Genomic DNA, 16055 nt, shown 5'->3' with positions numbered 1-16055 from the left:
TCTTTAAAGAATCCTCCTAAAAGATTCCCTTTTATTTCCTTTCTTCCCATTCACTCTCACCCCCAGAGAGGAGGCTCCCCACCCACCCCAACTCTAAAACTGCTCTCATCAAGCTCACCAAGGATTCTTATAGCTAAGATTCCCTTGGGGATGCTTCTCAGCACTTCTCCTCATCTCTCTGTAGGTCTTAACATCCCAGTGAAATACTCCCCACCTTCTTCCAACTCTCTTCCCTGACATGTGGAACACAGTTCTCCCCCACTCTGCTCTTGCCTGCATAGAAGCACCCTCCTCTCTCCAGAGTCCCTGGAAATCATTCAGCTAAGTGCTGGATCACAGTAAAGAATCTGCTTTCCCTGCTGCTTTCTTGAACTGTGGGCTCCTCAAGGTTCTTCATGTCCAATAACTCTCCCTGGTTGGCATTATCCACTCTCGTGGCTTCAGCCACATCTACAAGCTGATCACACCTAAATGGCTGAATTCTGTACTTGCATGTGCTACTGTCTGCTAGACAGCTCTTCTATATGTCCCAGAGGCACCTCAAACTCAATGCATTTATAAGCAGATGAATCATCTAGTCCAAAAACTTGGAGCACCCCAAGGAGAGAAGCACTAGCCTACACCAGAACCAAGTCTTCTCCTTCAGCCTCACCTTCCAACCTCCTACCAGCTCCTTTTGGTTTTATATTCTAAAGCAAACTTCAGAAATTCTGAAATGTCCAAGGAAAGTGTAGCTTCAGTGTGATGATAAATGGCAACTGACACTTGGCCTAACGCTGAGCTAAAAAGTGTACAGTCCATCTAAAAGGGCCATGGCCACAGGGCTCTTTGCATTTGTGGCATTTGGGAATGTGGCCCCCAATGTGGCCATGCTTTCTGATTTTTCAAGAGAAGGTGGATCTTTTTGTAAAATCTCCTGAGTTTTAAGTATTTTTTAGATTCTTTTTTATAGTTGTAGATGGACAGCATACCTTTATTTTATTTATTTTTGTATGTGGTGCTGAGGATCAAACCCAGTGCCTCATACATGCTAGGCAAGTGCTCTGTCACTGAGCTACAGCCCCAGCCCGGAGTTTTAAGTATTAATGACCAATTCTATTGAAAATAATTATTAGGGATTTCTGGATTGCTGGCAGTATTCTGTCCTTGACTAGGGTGATAGATGCAAGGGTATTTATTTTATAAAACTATTTATTAAACTGAACATACAAATTTTAAGCAGGTCTCTATGTATATGGTATGCTTTATGATAAAAAACATCTTTTACAAGAAAAAAATATTTTAAACAAGATATTTGTAGAAAGTGGCAGGGTACAAAATTAACATAAAAATCAAAGCTCCTGCCGTGGTGTGTGGCATTTGTGGCAGGGCATGCATGCCTATAATCCCAGCAACTCGGGAGGTAAGGCAGGAGGATCACAAGTACAGAGCCAGCCTCAGCAACTTAGTGAGGCCTAAGCAATAATCCCTGGTACCAAAAAAAAAAAAAAAAAAAAAAATCCAAGCTCCCAAGTACAAAAACTGTAACCAGTTAGACATTATCATGTGAGGAAAGAAAATAATGATAATTAAAACAATAATTAGAAGTTATTATACACACACTAGATACATCAATATATATTGACCTATAAATAAAAAGCAGGTCTTAAAAAGAAAATGCTATTTTGGCATAGAAAAAACTGAAAATCATGAAGATATGCATTAATCTAAAGTTAACCTATAAATTTAATCCAATCTCTATTTTTATAAAAATAGGAACGAAACTATTTTTTAGAACAAAATATATTGGTTCAAATTCTTATGGGAAATAAAGATTAAAAATAGTCAAGGAAATGGAAAAAAAGGAGAGTAATGAGGACAATAATTAAAACAGTGGGATCCTGCACATGAATAGACAGAAACACTAGACCAGAACAGTGAATTCCAAAATAAGAGATAGATGTGGGAATTTGTTATTATAAAGATAGCAGTTCAATAAAAGAGATTAGGGTGCTGTGGATGTAGCTCAGGGCTAGATCTCTTCCCTAGCATATGTGAGGCCCTCGACTCAGTCCCTGGCACCACACACAACAACAACATAGTAATAATAATAATAATAATAATATTAAAATAAGTGAAATTAGGTCTATTGGTTAACAATCTGGAAAAACATACAAAAATTGGGCTGGGGTTATAACTCAGTGATAGAGCCCTTGCCTGGCATGTGTGATGCACTGGGTTCCATCCTCAGCACCCCGTAAAAATAAAAATTTTAAAAAAGATATTGAGCCCATCTACAATTAAAAAAAAATTTTAGAAATACAAAACTCTAGTTGAATCTGTACCTTTCTCCCTACACCAAATAAATTTCAAAAGGATCAAAGATCTAAATGTAAAAAATAAAATCAGAGAATACCTGAAGAATATTAGAACATATTTAAAATATTTAATAAAAATCACTTGACTTAAAAAAATTTTTAAATAAAATTTCACCATTTAATCACAAAGGATTAAAGAATTTTCTTCCTAAAAATATGCTTATAAAACTGCACTCTGAATATTACTGAATGTTACTTGGAAAGAATACTGAGGTGAAAATTCCAGAATTTTTTTTTTGTCTGTTCTACAGGCAAGCCCTGCAGTAACAATATTGGAAATAATGTCCACTTTAAACTTTACAAAGGATTATATTTTCATCTTCATTATAGGAAAATGACCCCAATGAATGAAATCATTTTCAAGTGTTCATTTATTTGTGATACATGCATTAAGAGATTGTAGAAAAAATGCTTTTTTTTTTTTCACTTTGAAGAACTACACTGAAGTATGCATTCTTTCTGAAACTGTCAAAATTTCTTCAGAGTGAGTAACACTCTACCAAGTACAAATGACCAATGGATCACGAGACATTTGAGAAAAGCTTCTAAAGTAAAAGTAGAAAGTCAAAATCAAGGAAAATTACTTTCAAACTAGAATTCCAAACCCAGGCAAATGTCTAGTAAATAAAAGGCAGAAAACAGTTGTTAAAAACAAACAAACAAAACAGTTATTACCAATCATACAAAAACTCAAAAAATTTAACTCCTTTTCATTATTGCTTGGAAAGCTACTAAAGGATGCACTCTATCTAAAGGCATAAATCAAGAAATAGGAAGACAGAGGAAACAGAACATCAAATAAGGGGGCTGGAGATATAGCTACATGGTAAAGCACTTATTTCGCATAAATGAGGAATTCAATCCCCAGAACCACAGAGGGAAAAAAAAGAAGAAGAATAAAGATCAAACAAGAAAAGAGACTAAGGGAAGTTCCAGGGTGACCCTTCCATAACAGACCTTGAAATCAACCAGTTGAATCAAACATAGGAGTGACGGATCAGATCTGAGAAAACTATGAAACAGCACATCTGACATGTCAGATTGCAAGGAAAAATATTATTCAAAGGAATTCTGTTGGTTTGTTTGGAAGAACTGCTAGTGAATAGTGTGCTGACAAAAACAGTAACTATCCATCCCAAAAAGATAAGATATCAGGGACTGGGGTTGTGGCTCAGTGGCAGAGCAATTGCCTCGAACATGTGAGGCACAGGGTTCAAACCTCAGCACCACATAAAAATAATAAACAAAAATAAAGTTAAAAAAAAGACAAGATAGCATGTAAACAAGGAAAGAACTACAGGAACCTCCACTTACCCATATAGGAAATGTTTCAAGGTCCCAGTGAAGGCCTGAAACTACAGCTATACATACTATACTATATATATATATTTTGCTACACATCCATACATACCTATGATAAAGTTTAATTTATAAATTAGGCACAGTAAGAAATTAACAACAAACTGGGCACGTAATCCCAGTGGCTCAAGAACAAGAAGATTACAAGTTGAAGGAGAGCCTCAGCAAACTTAGCTAGGCCTTAAAGCAACTTGGAGAGACCCTATCTCTAAATTTAAATAAATAAATAAATAAAAGGGCTGACATACGGCTACACCCCTGGGTTAAACCCCCAGTACTAAAAGAGAGATTAACAACAATAATAATGAAAGAACAATTATAACTATATACTGTAATAATCATTATCATTATGTATGATCTCACTCTCTTAATTCAAGACTAATTAATATTTTCTGAGCGCTGTTAAGGGGGAACCACTGTGTATCAATATATAATCACTCAGCTCAGCAGTGGACAATAAAATAGAATCATAATAAAATAAACACAGAATATCAATTTAACCAAAAATTGTGTTACAGCTACTGAGGGGCTTGAATATATATGGGCACTTCTAGTAACATAAGTCTATTCTCATATATTCTTCAAACTGAGGGCCTTGAATTTGTCGCTGCTCATAAACATCAGGACACACCCACTTGAGTAAGTATACTGGCCAACAATGTATCAAAATATTTCTTGATTTTTCTCATCTTGACCCAATTTTCAAAATAACACAAATTATCAAAATTTAATTAGTCAACAGGATAAACTCAGACAATATCTTCCTGAGGTTGAACTGAAAATCCTATAAGGAATCTTTTTGATAATGACAATCAGTCTTTCAGAATTTGTCAATAAATTTTCAGAATGTAAATTTTATTTTATTTTAGTTTAGTTTTAGATGGACACAAAACTTCAATTTTATTCATTTATTTTTAAGTGGTGCTGAGGATCGAACCCAGTGCCTCATACATGCTAGGCAAGCACTCTAACACTGAGCTACAAGTGCAGCCCCAAATTTTATTTTATTGACAAATATAATTTCTCTTTAAAAAATGCATTTGGGAAATTGTTTTTGTAAAATATTTTATAATATATGCCCAGATATATAGTTAGGTAACAGAGGTAGGACAGGTGAGGCCAGCTGAGCTCAGTGCTGATTAGTCAGAATGAACAGATCAGTGGAGAATGTACTGGATAACAGGGAAAGAAAGAGAGGGAATCCCTCAGAACAAAAATCAAAGAGGCGTCAGTGTTCCCTCTCCTGCTCTGGGGAAATTCCACTCTGCTATTCAAAGAGTGATAACAGGGTATAGACGACATCTGGAATATGTTTGTGTTAAGTGCCATCTGCAAAGCTGGTCTGGTCATAAAATGTGGTAAAAGCTGATTTGGACCTCAGAGTTCAAATATTTGAGATATAAGGTGGGATAACAAAAGCACTTGGGGCATAAAATAAATACTATTAGGGACTGGAAATCTCCTAGAACTAAAAAAGAGTCAATCTGAAGACCATCAGGACATTTTTAAAAAAACATGCTTATTTCAAGATCTTAACCAAACCTTGAACATGAAGAGTAAACCTGATAAAGTTATCTGTGCTCCTGGGGAGTGTTAATAAGGTTTGGAAACTGAAATTCTCTTGGATTTCTTTACAGGCTTAATGAGCCCAAACTTTTCAAAATCCTTCACTATAATCATGTTCTTTCTCATCTATTATTTATGGGATTGAGGCTTATCTTAAAACCACAAAGTATAAAGCATCTTATATCTCTCTAGAAAACAACTGCCAAAGGACAGGAATAGTTACCTCTATTTGGAAGAAGTGTCTATTACTTGGGTTTCAGACAAACACTGGTCATAAATATTTGGCCCAAAATTGCCTTGTTAAGATCTACTATAAAGATTATGCACTGGGTGTGGTAGGGGAAGCCTCTAATCCCAGCCATTCAGGAGGACCAGGCAGGAGAATCGCAAGTTCCAAGACAGTCTCAGCAATTTAGCAAGACCCTGTTTCAAAATAAAATATTTCAAAAAGGGCTGGGAAAGGTATCTCAGAGGTAGAGGTCTCCTGAGTTCAATCCCCAATACTCCAATACCATTAAAAAAAATAAAGATTGTACAAAAAGTGTTCCAGATCAAAGATTATAGCAGAAATTTTTCCTACCTAGGAGGACACTGAAATCAACCTTCCAGAAAGCACAGCACTGGAGAAAGAAAGGGAACAGGTTCAGGAAGCCCAGCAGAAATCCTCTGGCACAGAATATTAAGAAACCAGGAGGCCCGGTGTGGTGGCGCACGCCTGTAATCCCAGTGACTCAGAAGACTGAGGCAGGAGGATCAGGAGTTCATACCCAGCCTCAGCAATTTAGCAAGGCCCTAAACAACTAAGTGAGACCCTGTCTCTAATAAAATATATAAATAGGGATGTGGCTCGGTGGTTAAGCACCCCTGGATTCAACCCCTGGTACCAAAAAAAAAAAAAAGAAAAGAAAAAGAAACCTGGAAACTACAACTTAGAAAAAGTCCATCAATAGTGGATATGTTGATTTGAATTACAACAGAGCCCTACCTTAGAGTACTATCAGCCATGAAAGAGTCAAGTAATTCTACACAAGCCAAATGGAAAATCTCACTTATATAATAACTTTTTAAAAAATCAAATTGCAAAAATATTTTTCATGGGCTGGGGATGCAGCTCAGTGGTAGAGAATTTGCTAGCACATGCAAGGTACTGGGTTCCATCCCTAGCACCACAAAAAACAACAACAACAACAAAAAAGTCTCATAATGTGATCTTATTTTGTGTGTGCAGTACATTTTGTTTTAGGTTTGGTTTTGGTAATTATATGGTCATCATTGGGATTGGGACTGTGTATGGAATTTTTACTTTTTCCTTTACATAACTTTTCTATTTTCCTTTAACAATGAGCATTATTTCAAAATACCTAGTAAAAATTAAAAAGATTAAAGGAAAACAATTATACTAAAACAGGGAATTATATATGTGTGTAATATATATGTATATATGTATTTTGTATGTACACACACACACACACACACACACACAGGCAGAGGAGATAGCTTAGTGGTAGAGTGTTTGTTTGCCTAGCACGAACAGAGCCCTGGGTTCAATCTTTAGCATCATACACATATAAACACATAATTTTTATGTGTTTTCTTCCTTCTAATTTTCTTCATTTTTGCAAATTTTCTAAAATGGTTGATAATTAATTTTATAATGGATATATTAAATATTTAGAAGCAAATATTTTGAAATATTAAATATTTTGATTATGCAGAACAAGATATATATTATGCTACTATTTATATAAAAAGAGGATACTTCTGTGTGGGCATATACAATTATCTCTGGAATGTTACAAGAGAATCTGGGAATGCAGAGTCTTCAGAGAGAAACTTGATTACTGGGAACAGCAGCAGAGGGAGATTTTTCAGCCTCTACCATCTCATAACCTTTGAATTTTATATTACATCTATGTTAGCCCTTCTAAAATGATTAAATGTTTTAGAAATTAAAACTGTTATTCCAACCTGCAAAATTTGATTTTGGGGGGTTTTGGGTTTTTTTTTTTTTTTTTTTTTTTTTTTGAGGTGCTGAGGATTGAACGCAGGGCCTCTCTCATGCCAGATAAGTGCTCTACCACTGAACTCCAGCCTCAGCCCTTTTTCCTTTTTTCATTTTTTTAAAAACATTTATTTAGTTGTAGATAAACACACAGTATTTCTATTTATTTTTATGTATCCTTTTTTCATTTTGATACAGAATCTCACTAAGATGTCCAGGGTGGCCTCAACCTTGTGAGTAGCTGGAACTACAAGCCCACACCACCTACTGTGTTCCTAAATGTTTGAAATTAAAGTGTTCACCGAATTTTATGAAGCAATTGTTTAAGGGAAAATAATGCTGATTGATCATTTATTCTTTGTGAGGACTCCTACATATGTCATCTTGCCTCATGACAACCTCAGAAATGTTTTTTTAAGTAAATGAGGGAAACTCAGATTCAGAGAAATTAGGTGGCTTGCCTAAGGTCACATGGCAAAATAGAACTGCCACCGCGGAGGTCAGACTCCAAACTGCCTGGGATTGAAGGCTGTACTATACCCACTCTCACTGGCTGGCCCTGAGGATTAGAAGCAAGGAGCCCCCAGCCAGTGTCTCAGAGGGCATTTCTCTGCCTCAATTTTTGTTTTTTTTCCCCCTCATATCTAAAATGTAAATATCAATCATCAATGTTCAATGAAATTCTATGATTTAAATACAATTTCTTATTTTGTGGGAAAAGGGGCAACTGTTGGACTGTGTGTGCCCACATTCATATTAATCTAAGGGTGTCCAAGTGGCTCCCCAGCACAGTGCCTTCAGGGGTACGCAGCTTGGTGGGAGAATACGTCCTGTAGATTCAATCCCATTGTGTGCCTGCAAATGTTATTACCAGGGTAACTCTGGTCTAGTGATCTTTCTCTTCAGAACTTTATCATCAATTTATAAGGCAACTTTCATAGGGTTCTAATTGGCTGTACTTCAAGCCACAGATCACAAAACCAAATCCAGTCCTAATACCCTCACTGTCATAGTCTTATCCCAAACCTCTTACCCTTTCCTTTCTCACACTTTGTTCCTTAACTGCTCCCTCATGTGTGTGGCTTCTGACAGCTCTGTCTTCCTCCTTAATGCTTCACCTCAGCCCTCTTATATGAGGCTCCATGTTGGTTCTGTCACCTCCTTTCTCAACCATAGTATGCATGTCCCCCAGGTTAGGCCTCCTTCAGCTTCCCAGGACAGACACTTGCAGTTTCCTCTGGGACTCCATCTCCATACAGGCCTTCTCTGGCAAAGTCCCTTATACATCTGTCCCCAAGAATTAAGGATACTTTATGAGCTAAAGCCAATGCTGGAGCAACAACTTAGGAGTATAAGAAGCAACACTCCTACAGGGCAGAGCTGATAACAAGAGCCTGCCAAAGCCAATCAAATGGAAAGTTATTTCATTCTGATTAGGAAAACCCTGTCATCAGAAGTCTGCAATCTTTGTGGACACATGCCTTACATAGCTTCTTTGTTGTTTTTTCTCTTCTGCATCTCATGTGGACAGGAAGCCAGCTCCATTCCATCGGTAGGACTGTTGACTTACAGAGTGACAGCTATGTCTCCCCCTTTGCCATCCACACATTCCCTGGGTCTACCCCAGTTCCCAACACGTGGACGACACTCACTGTATGTGTTTGAATAAATTCATTAATGGACTGGTTGAAATCTTTTTAAATTATAGTATGAAAATATCATAATTTTAAAGCTGTGGAAGAGGGCATGATCTTCCAGCCCTATCCATCAATTCTCAGGCAAGTCCAGACCGTGATTCAGTGTTTGAATGACTTAGCTGAGCCATCATGGCCATCTAGTGGCAGAACATCTGTATCACTAGTTTATTAGGTTAGTGTTTTGGTTGGGTTTATCCTTTGTTTTTGTATTTTATGTGTGTGTGTCTGTGTCTGTGTGGTGTGTGTTACTAGGGATTGAACTTGGGGGCATCTACCACTGAGCTACATTTCTAGTCCTTTTTATTTGACACAGGGTCTTACTAAGTTGTCCAGGCTGGCTTTAAACTTGCAATCCCCTTGCATCAGCCTCCTTAGTTGTTGGGATTATAGGCCTGTGCCACTGCATCTGGCTATTAGCTCTATTTTTAAAAGACAAATTGTAAAGTTAAAATTCAGAAATAATAGCAATCATATTACAGTATGAGAAAGAGAGGGAGAAGAGAAAGAGAGAGATGAAAAGAGAGAGAAATCAAAAGATGGTTCTTGGGAGAGTTGAAGAGGAGGACTGAACCAAGGATAGGAAGAAGGGACCAGGTTGGGTCCTGTACTTGTCAAAATTGACATCCAGCATGCCCGCCTTCTCCTGGCTGATTCGTAACAATGGGGTGTCCAGTCGCCGAATGCAGTCCTTGTCCAGTGTGGCTGTCCAGTCTTGGAAGGTTTTTCGAACCAGTTCATCAATGGCCTGAACCATCTGCTGATAGGTATGTACGCTTTCCTCTCCAGTCCCAATATGGGGCAGGAAATGGGCACCAGAAAGGCACTGAGTGGGGAGAATAGATGAGGGTGGCTTATTGGCACATTCTCCCAGGAGGAACAACCCCCCCACACCTCCTACACACATACACTCATGCACACACACGTACATGCTCACAAGCACATGCACACCCCAACAATACATGCAAGTCTTACTATGATTTTTTTTATTGATTCTGTTAGGGGAAGGCAGAGCCAAACAGGAATGTGAAGGAAGAGACCAAAGAACAATGAGAAAGGGAATCAAAGTGAGAAGAGAAAAACCTAGAGATTCAGCACAAGAGAAAAGTTGAGGAGCCAAAAGTAAATCACAGAAGGTGAAGGATCTAAGAAGTACAAGGTTGAAAATGAGTCTCAGCCCTTCTATGCCTCAGTTTTAGCCCGCTCATCTGCAGGCTGCCTTATTCTCTCCCAGAATCAGAATCAATCAGACAATAGCAGGTCAGTACCTAATAGTGTTCACCCTATATTCCCAAAAGGGTTTTAAAGGTTGCTGTTTTTTGTTTGATTGCCTTTTTTGATTATTTATTTATTTATTTTTTAGTACTTGGGGTTGAACCCAGGGGTGTTTTACCACTGAGCTACATCCCTAGTCCTTTTTATTTTTTATTTTGAGGCAGGTTCTCACTAAGTTATTGAGGTTGACCTCAAGCTTACTGTCCTCCTGCCTCAGACTCTCAAATTACTGAGATTACAGATGTGAGCCATTGTGCCTGGCTTTGCCTTATTTCTTTGAGCTTATTTTTCCAGACAGACCAGACCCTTTAAGGGCCTCGCCTGTCCAGGTCTCTGGATTATCAAGTTGTATCATTTTTCTCCTCACCCAACTTCCCAGATACTACTACTATCACTATTCTTCCTCTCCATCTTGACATGAAATTCCTAAAATGATCCCTGTTCTACCAGCCGCACATGCCACCTCTGCAAACCAAACCCAAGGCCTGCCTTACTGAACTAAATCTGCTCCCACCCTGTGCAGCTTAGTCTCTGGTCATGAAAACTCTCTAGGGAACCTCTCTGGACCCATCCCCCATCCTTCCTAGCCCATGGCATAGCCCGACTACCCTGCCATCTCACTGAGGACAGATTTTGGAAGAGGACAGGCACCTACATTCATGACTCTGTCAATACGCCGCCGAAGGATCCGCATCCAGTATGCCTGTCCAGAATACTGGGCCATGTAGGGTACCAAGTATGGCCATTTCTTGCTCAGTTCACGGTTCACAAGGGCCAATTCACTATTGAACAACATGTAGAGATCCACTGCCTTCTTGTCATATGTCCGCTTGATGGCCTAAATAATAATAAGAAACAGATGCCATGCCCCATGGAGCCAGATTCCCCCAGCCACTTATCCCAGAGGAAAATGGCCCTACCATGAGAGCTGCACTCGTTAGAGACATGGAAGCCAGGGGAGCAGATGGAAGAAAAGAGGCACCTGTGATTTAGCATGTGGGAAAGAGCACAGGTGTGGGCTGCATGGCTTCTGTTTTATTTTGTCTTGATTTTGGTGATAATGGGGACGGAACCCAGAGGCACTCTACCACTGACTACATCCCCAGCCTTTTTTATTTTGAGACAGGGTCTTGGTAAGTTGTCCAGGATGGCCTTGAACTTGATCCACCTGCCTCAACCTCTAAAGTCACTGGGATTACAGATGCACACCACCACGCCTGGCCCAAATAGCATTTGGAAGGCTAGGAGGGAACTAAGGGAGGCAGAGAGACACTCAAGGCAGGGACAGAAAGGACACACCTCCCGTGCTGCAAGCCTGTGGAAGGTGTCCAGCAGCAGCACCCCGTGCTCCACGTCTCGAACCAATTCGAAGGCTGAAGTGATCAAGTTCTGGGTCATCACCTCCAGGTCTTTGATTCCAGCACGAAATCTGCATCATCAGAGAGGCATGTGAAACTGTGGGGGGTGCCCTCACCTGTTTCCCCAAGTACATCCCCCTAGGGAGAATCATGTTGCTGTGTACTAGATTTCCTGCATGCCAGGCATTGACTAAGTGATTTACATCCCTGAATCCTTTCATCCTCTAAACAATGCTACGAGAAAGGTTCTATTATTTATTTTATAGTTGAGGAGTGAGGCCACCAACTAGTAGCATGATTAGACCAATGTCACATACCTAGATGCGGCAGAACCAAAACTCAGTCCTGAAAGGTGAACCCTGAAGCTGATTAGCCACCTCCCTCCGTGGCACTCTCTTGCATCTTCCCATCCCTGAGCTGTTTTTCCTTTTACCATCTTCTTTGCACATTCTGCCACTCCACCCATTCTTGTGCCTTCCTGCCTGACCCTGACATCAGCCTGTGAACCACCCACTTATTGTAGTCTTCATGCCAAGAGGTGTTCTTCACATCCAGGATCCCCCCACGAACAGCTCTCAGCACGTGAAGATTTTTATGAAAGATGTCCTCAATTTCCAGCAAGTTTCGTGTAATCTGTGGCCCCTGGGCACCAAAGAAGCAAGGAAGGGGACCTTGATTGCCATCTTCCCAGCGGGCGAAGTGGTACTGACAGTCACAGACCTGAAAAGAAGTCAGCATGATGGTTCCTGCTTTCTTTTCTGAAAAGTGAGTCCTGAGCTCTTTGATTTAGCTTCAAATATCTAGGAACTAGGGAGAACCAACCAGATGTAGGGAGGATGCTGGGATGAATTTGGCCACACAATGACATACGAGATGCTAAAACAGTGGTAACAGGCAAAAGCCAAAAAGAATGTGGTGGTGGGAAAGCACACAGTTTTGCAGAAAGAGCCAAGAGGTAAGTTCTACTTATAGCCACTTAATCAGAACCTCCACCCCATCTGCCCTGGTTCTTAGGGGGAGGGAAGCAGGGTTCTCGAGGGCTTTTGATTCTGTTGTTGGCTTTTGATTCACCTTCCCCACCTTCCCCGACAGTCTTCTCACCTCAATAAGGTCCTTGCAACGCTGCACAAAAGCATCAACCTGAGCAAATATGCTGGTCTGGTCTAGGACCCAGCCCCGACTGGAGAACCTGTGTTAGGAGAAAAATGAACTGAATCAAAAAGCAGGAACACCAGGGATCAATCTGCCTATGCAAAACTAGACTGCAAGCCCTGGTTTCAGAAAATAGAGACCCCGAGAAGCACCTTTCCTGAATCCTGAATGAAGAGACTCAAAATGTCAAGAACCAGAGAGGAGAAATAGCATCTAAGTTCTAGGAGAAGATTTTTACATATTGAATTTTAGATTGTGGGACCAAAGGTGCCTCATGCCTCCTGGAATCAGGAAGGAAAGATTATGAGAATAAGGAGAACTCAAAGCTTGGAGCTAGAATATCTTGGCTGGATGTAGAAGCAGCTAGGTCTACAAAAATATAATCCACAGACTACAAAAAAGTGCTTGTGAAAGGAATTGGAATCTCCCCCTCTGTAGGAATGACAAGGTGGTAATGGTAGGAGAGACCCATCATACTGGGTATGCATCTGTACAGCCCGCAGGTAGTGATCTTTCCAAGCGTGGCAACAGGAAATGCAGCCTTGTAAGTCCTCCTTGCTGGAAGAGACATATCCCTCAAAGATTCGGTCCAGGGAAATGGCATGGCAGCACAAGCGGATGATCTCATTGCTCATCTGCAAAACGGAGCCCAACAGCCTTAATTCCCAGCCTTATTTTCACCCAATCTCTTCAAGCTCCCTGATCATGCCTCATGCCTCCACCTCCTCCACATTGATTTGTCTCCTGAGACCCATCTCATCCCTGGTCCTCCACCACTGGGTTCCCCACACACTCCTGTTCTTGTGGTCCCTTGCTCTGCCCCTAGTGGTCCTCAGCTCTACAGTCTCACTGACCCAGCAAGTCAGCCCAGTGTCCCCTTCCCTCTCTTTAGAGCTATTACTCCAGATGAAATGCACCAGGCCCTGCTCCCCAGGAGCTGTGTTCCTTGATAAATCTGCCTCTGCCCTACTGCAGACCCCACCCTAGGAAATGAGGACAATGAGATATTCCCTTCTGCACAACTCAGCAGGTCTGTCCTTTCTGCCTCCCTTTCCTATGCTCATCAACTTTCCTTCTCACAGCCCCTCCTCCTGAGTGAGCTACTTCCATCTGGAAACAGAAGCTCAGCCCAGGCCCCAGCTCTGAGCATCACTAAAGCCAAAATGCAGGTAGAAGACTTGCGTGTCTGTCAAAGATAAGGGCAATTCTTACTACCTTGCCACCAGCACATCTTCTGCCAGGGAATTCCACCTTCTTCTGAACGTCTGAGCCCTATCATTTCAGCCATCTTCCTAATCCCCTCCCAAAGGCCCTCTGCATATACACACCTTTCGGAAGAGAGAAGTCAGTCTCTCCCGAGTGTTGTAGTGGGGAGAGTTGACCCAGATGATGCGGATGAGACTGATCAGATTAGGGAGCTTATTAGATATGTCCTTAGGCCGCATGAAAGCCAGTTCCTGATAAGGTTCCTTCAGGATTGACAAGAAGGTCAGGTTCGACTGTGCTTGGCGAGAGCCATTCTGGTAGTAAAGAGAACCCAAGAAGGCATTTATCCACTGGAAAGAGCTAATTTAGAGCATGCACTTCATATCCATCTTTAAAAAAAAAAAAAAAAAAAAAAACTTGTAGATGGACACATACCTTTATTTTATTTAGTTAGTTTTTATGTGGTGTTGAGGATCTAATCCAGGGCCTCACACATGTCAGGCAAGCGCTCCACCACTAAGCCACAACCCCAGTCCCTTCATATCCATCTTAAAACACCTTTTTGACTCACTTCTACCAGGAAGCCCCCCCAGTGAACTGTACCCAGGAGCCATCAGTTCAGGTCTTGGCACCCCTCGGGAACAGAGTTTGCACATATCAACTTTTATTCATTTACAACTTTTGTGAAAATGTTTCAGAATGGAAATTCCTCAAGTTCAGGTCTGCTGTCTACTCCTCTTTGTTCTCCAGTTGAATTCAGAACTCCATATCAAGTGGATATTCCATAGCTGTTGATCAACTATCAGATATCACTCCCATCCCATCGCCTGTTTCCCTTAGCTGCCTTGTTTTCAACCAAGGCTTTAGATTTCTCTGGTTAGTTATGGCTCAATTCTCTTAATACCTAGTTGAAATTTTCACCTGGAAAGAGAGGTCTTTGATCTCTATATCATACTGACCATTTCTTGCATGACCCTACACCAACATAATCAGGTTTTTAATCAGGTTTTTGTATCTTTTTTTTTTTTTTGCAGTACTGGGGATTGAACCCAGGGGTGCTCTACCACTGAGCTACATCCCCATCCTTTAAAAAAATTTGAGACAGGGACTGGGGATGTGGCTCAAGCGGTAGCGCGCTCGCCTGGTATGCATGCGGCCCGGGTTCAATCCTCAGCACCACATACAAACAAAAGATGTTGTGTCCACCGAAAACTAAAAAATAAATAAATATTAAAATTTTCTCTCTCTCTCTCTCTCTCTCTCTGTCTCTCTCTCTCTTTAAAAAAAAAAAATTGAGACAGAATCTCGCTAAGTTGCTAAAGCTGGCTTCAAGCTTATAATCCTCTGCCTCAGCCTCCCCAGTCACTGGGATTTCTGGATTAGAAGGCAGATTTTTTTTTCATTATGATAAAATTTATTTATCACCACCACACCCAGCTTCAAATTTATTTCTGAAGTATTTATTTTTAAGTTCTCTTGATTGAACAATACAGGTGTAGTTTTACTAATTCTATTTTTGTAAGTCCTATTTTCTCAGCTGGATTGTAGGGATTAGATTCACAGAGGGTAATCAACATGTAGATGTCTCCCCTCCTAAACTATGAGTTCTTTGGAGACCCTGTTCAACTATTCTTATCTTCTCCCACAAGTATGAGTCCAAACTGTAGACTGGTCAGTCTGTGTTGATAATTACGTTGGCTCCCCACTCTTAGTCCCTCTTGCCACTCCAACCATTGCCCACTTTTTGCTTTAAGCTCTCATCTACTGATCCACTCACAAACCTGGATCTGCTGGGCCAGTTTGATAAAGGGTGTCAGGTAGGATGACTTGGCAAGGCGCAGGATGGACTCAATGTGTTTGACTCCTGGCTTCACCAGCTGTTTGCTGATACCAGATAAGTCCATGCATCGGTTGCGCCAGAACTCAATCTCTTCCAAAGGTCCTGAGTTTTCTCCTGTCTCCACGGTCTCCTGGGAGCTGAGCACCTCCTTTATCTGCCGGGTCCAGTGGATCATGGAGGCTGCAGGTGAGAACCAAACCACTTGTGTTTCTTTGTGCCTTTGCTCAATTGTGCCCTTCCCTTACC

General features: G+C 40.7%; 1 protein-coding gene across 2 annotated transcripts in view; it reads right to left on the bottom strand.

Moving 5' to 3' along the window:
* Positions 1–16055, bottom strand: part of Dnah2 (dynein axonemal heavy chain 2) — a 104450-nt gene that overhangs the window by 73442 nt on the left and 14953 nt on the right. For both annotated transcript variants that reach the window (XM_076869827.1, XM_076869826.1), the window contains exons 7-12: positions 15751–15989; positions 14092–14283; positions 12126–12331; positions 11553–11682; positions 10909–11091; positions 9590–9804 (exon numbers count right to left, since the gene is read on the bottom strand). In XM_076869827.1, coding sequence (XP_076725942.1) covers positions 9590–9804; positions 10909–11091; positions 11553–11682; positions 12126–12331; positions 14092–14283; positions 15751–15989 — 1165 coding nt within the window. The remainder of the gene's footprint in view (positions 1–9589; positions 9805–10908; positions 11092–11552; positions 11683–12125; positions 12332–14091; positions 14284–15750; positions 15990–16055) is intronic.

This window comes from Callospermophilus lateralis, chromosome 11, assembly GCF_048772815.1.
Source record: "Callospermophilus lateralis isolate mCalLat2 chromosome 11, mCalLat2.hap1, whole genome shotgun sequence".
Lineage (NCBI taxonomy): Eukaryota > Metazoa > Chordata > Mammalia > Rodentia > Sciuridae > Callospermophilus > Callospermophilus lateralis.
Note: the sequence above shows the minus strand (reverse complement) of the source record. Positions and strands in the feature narration are given on the sequence as shown.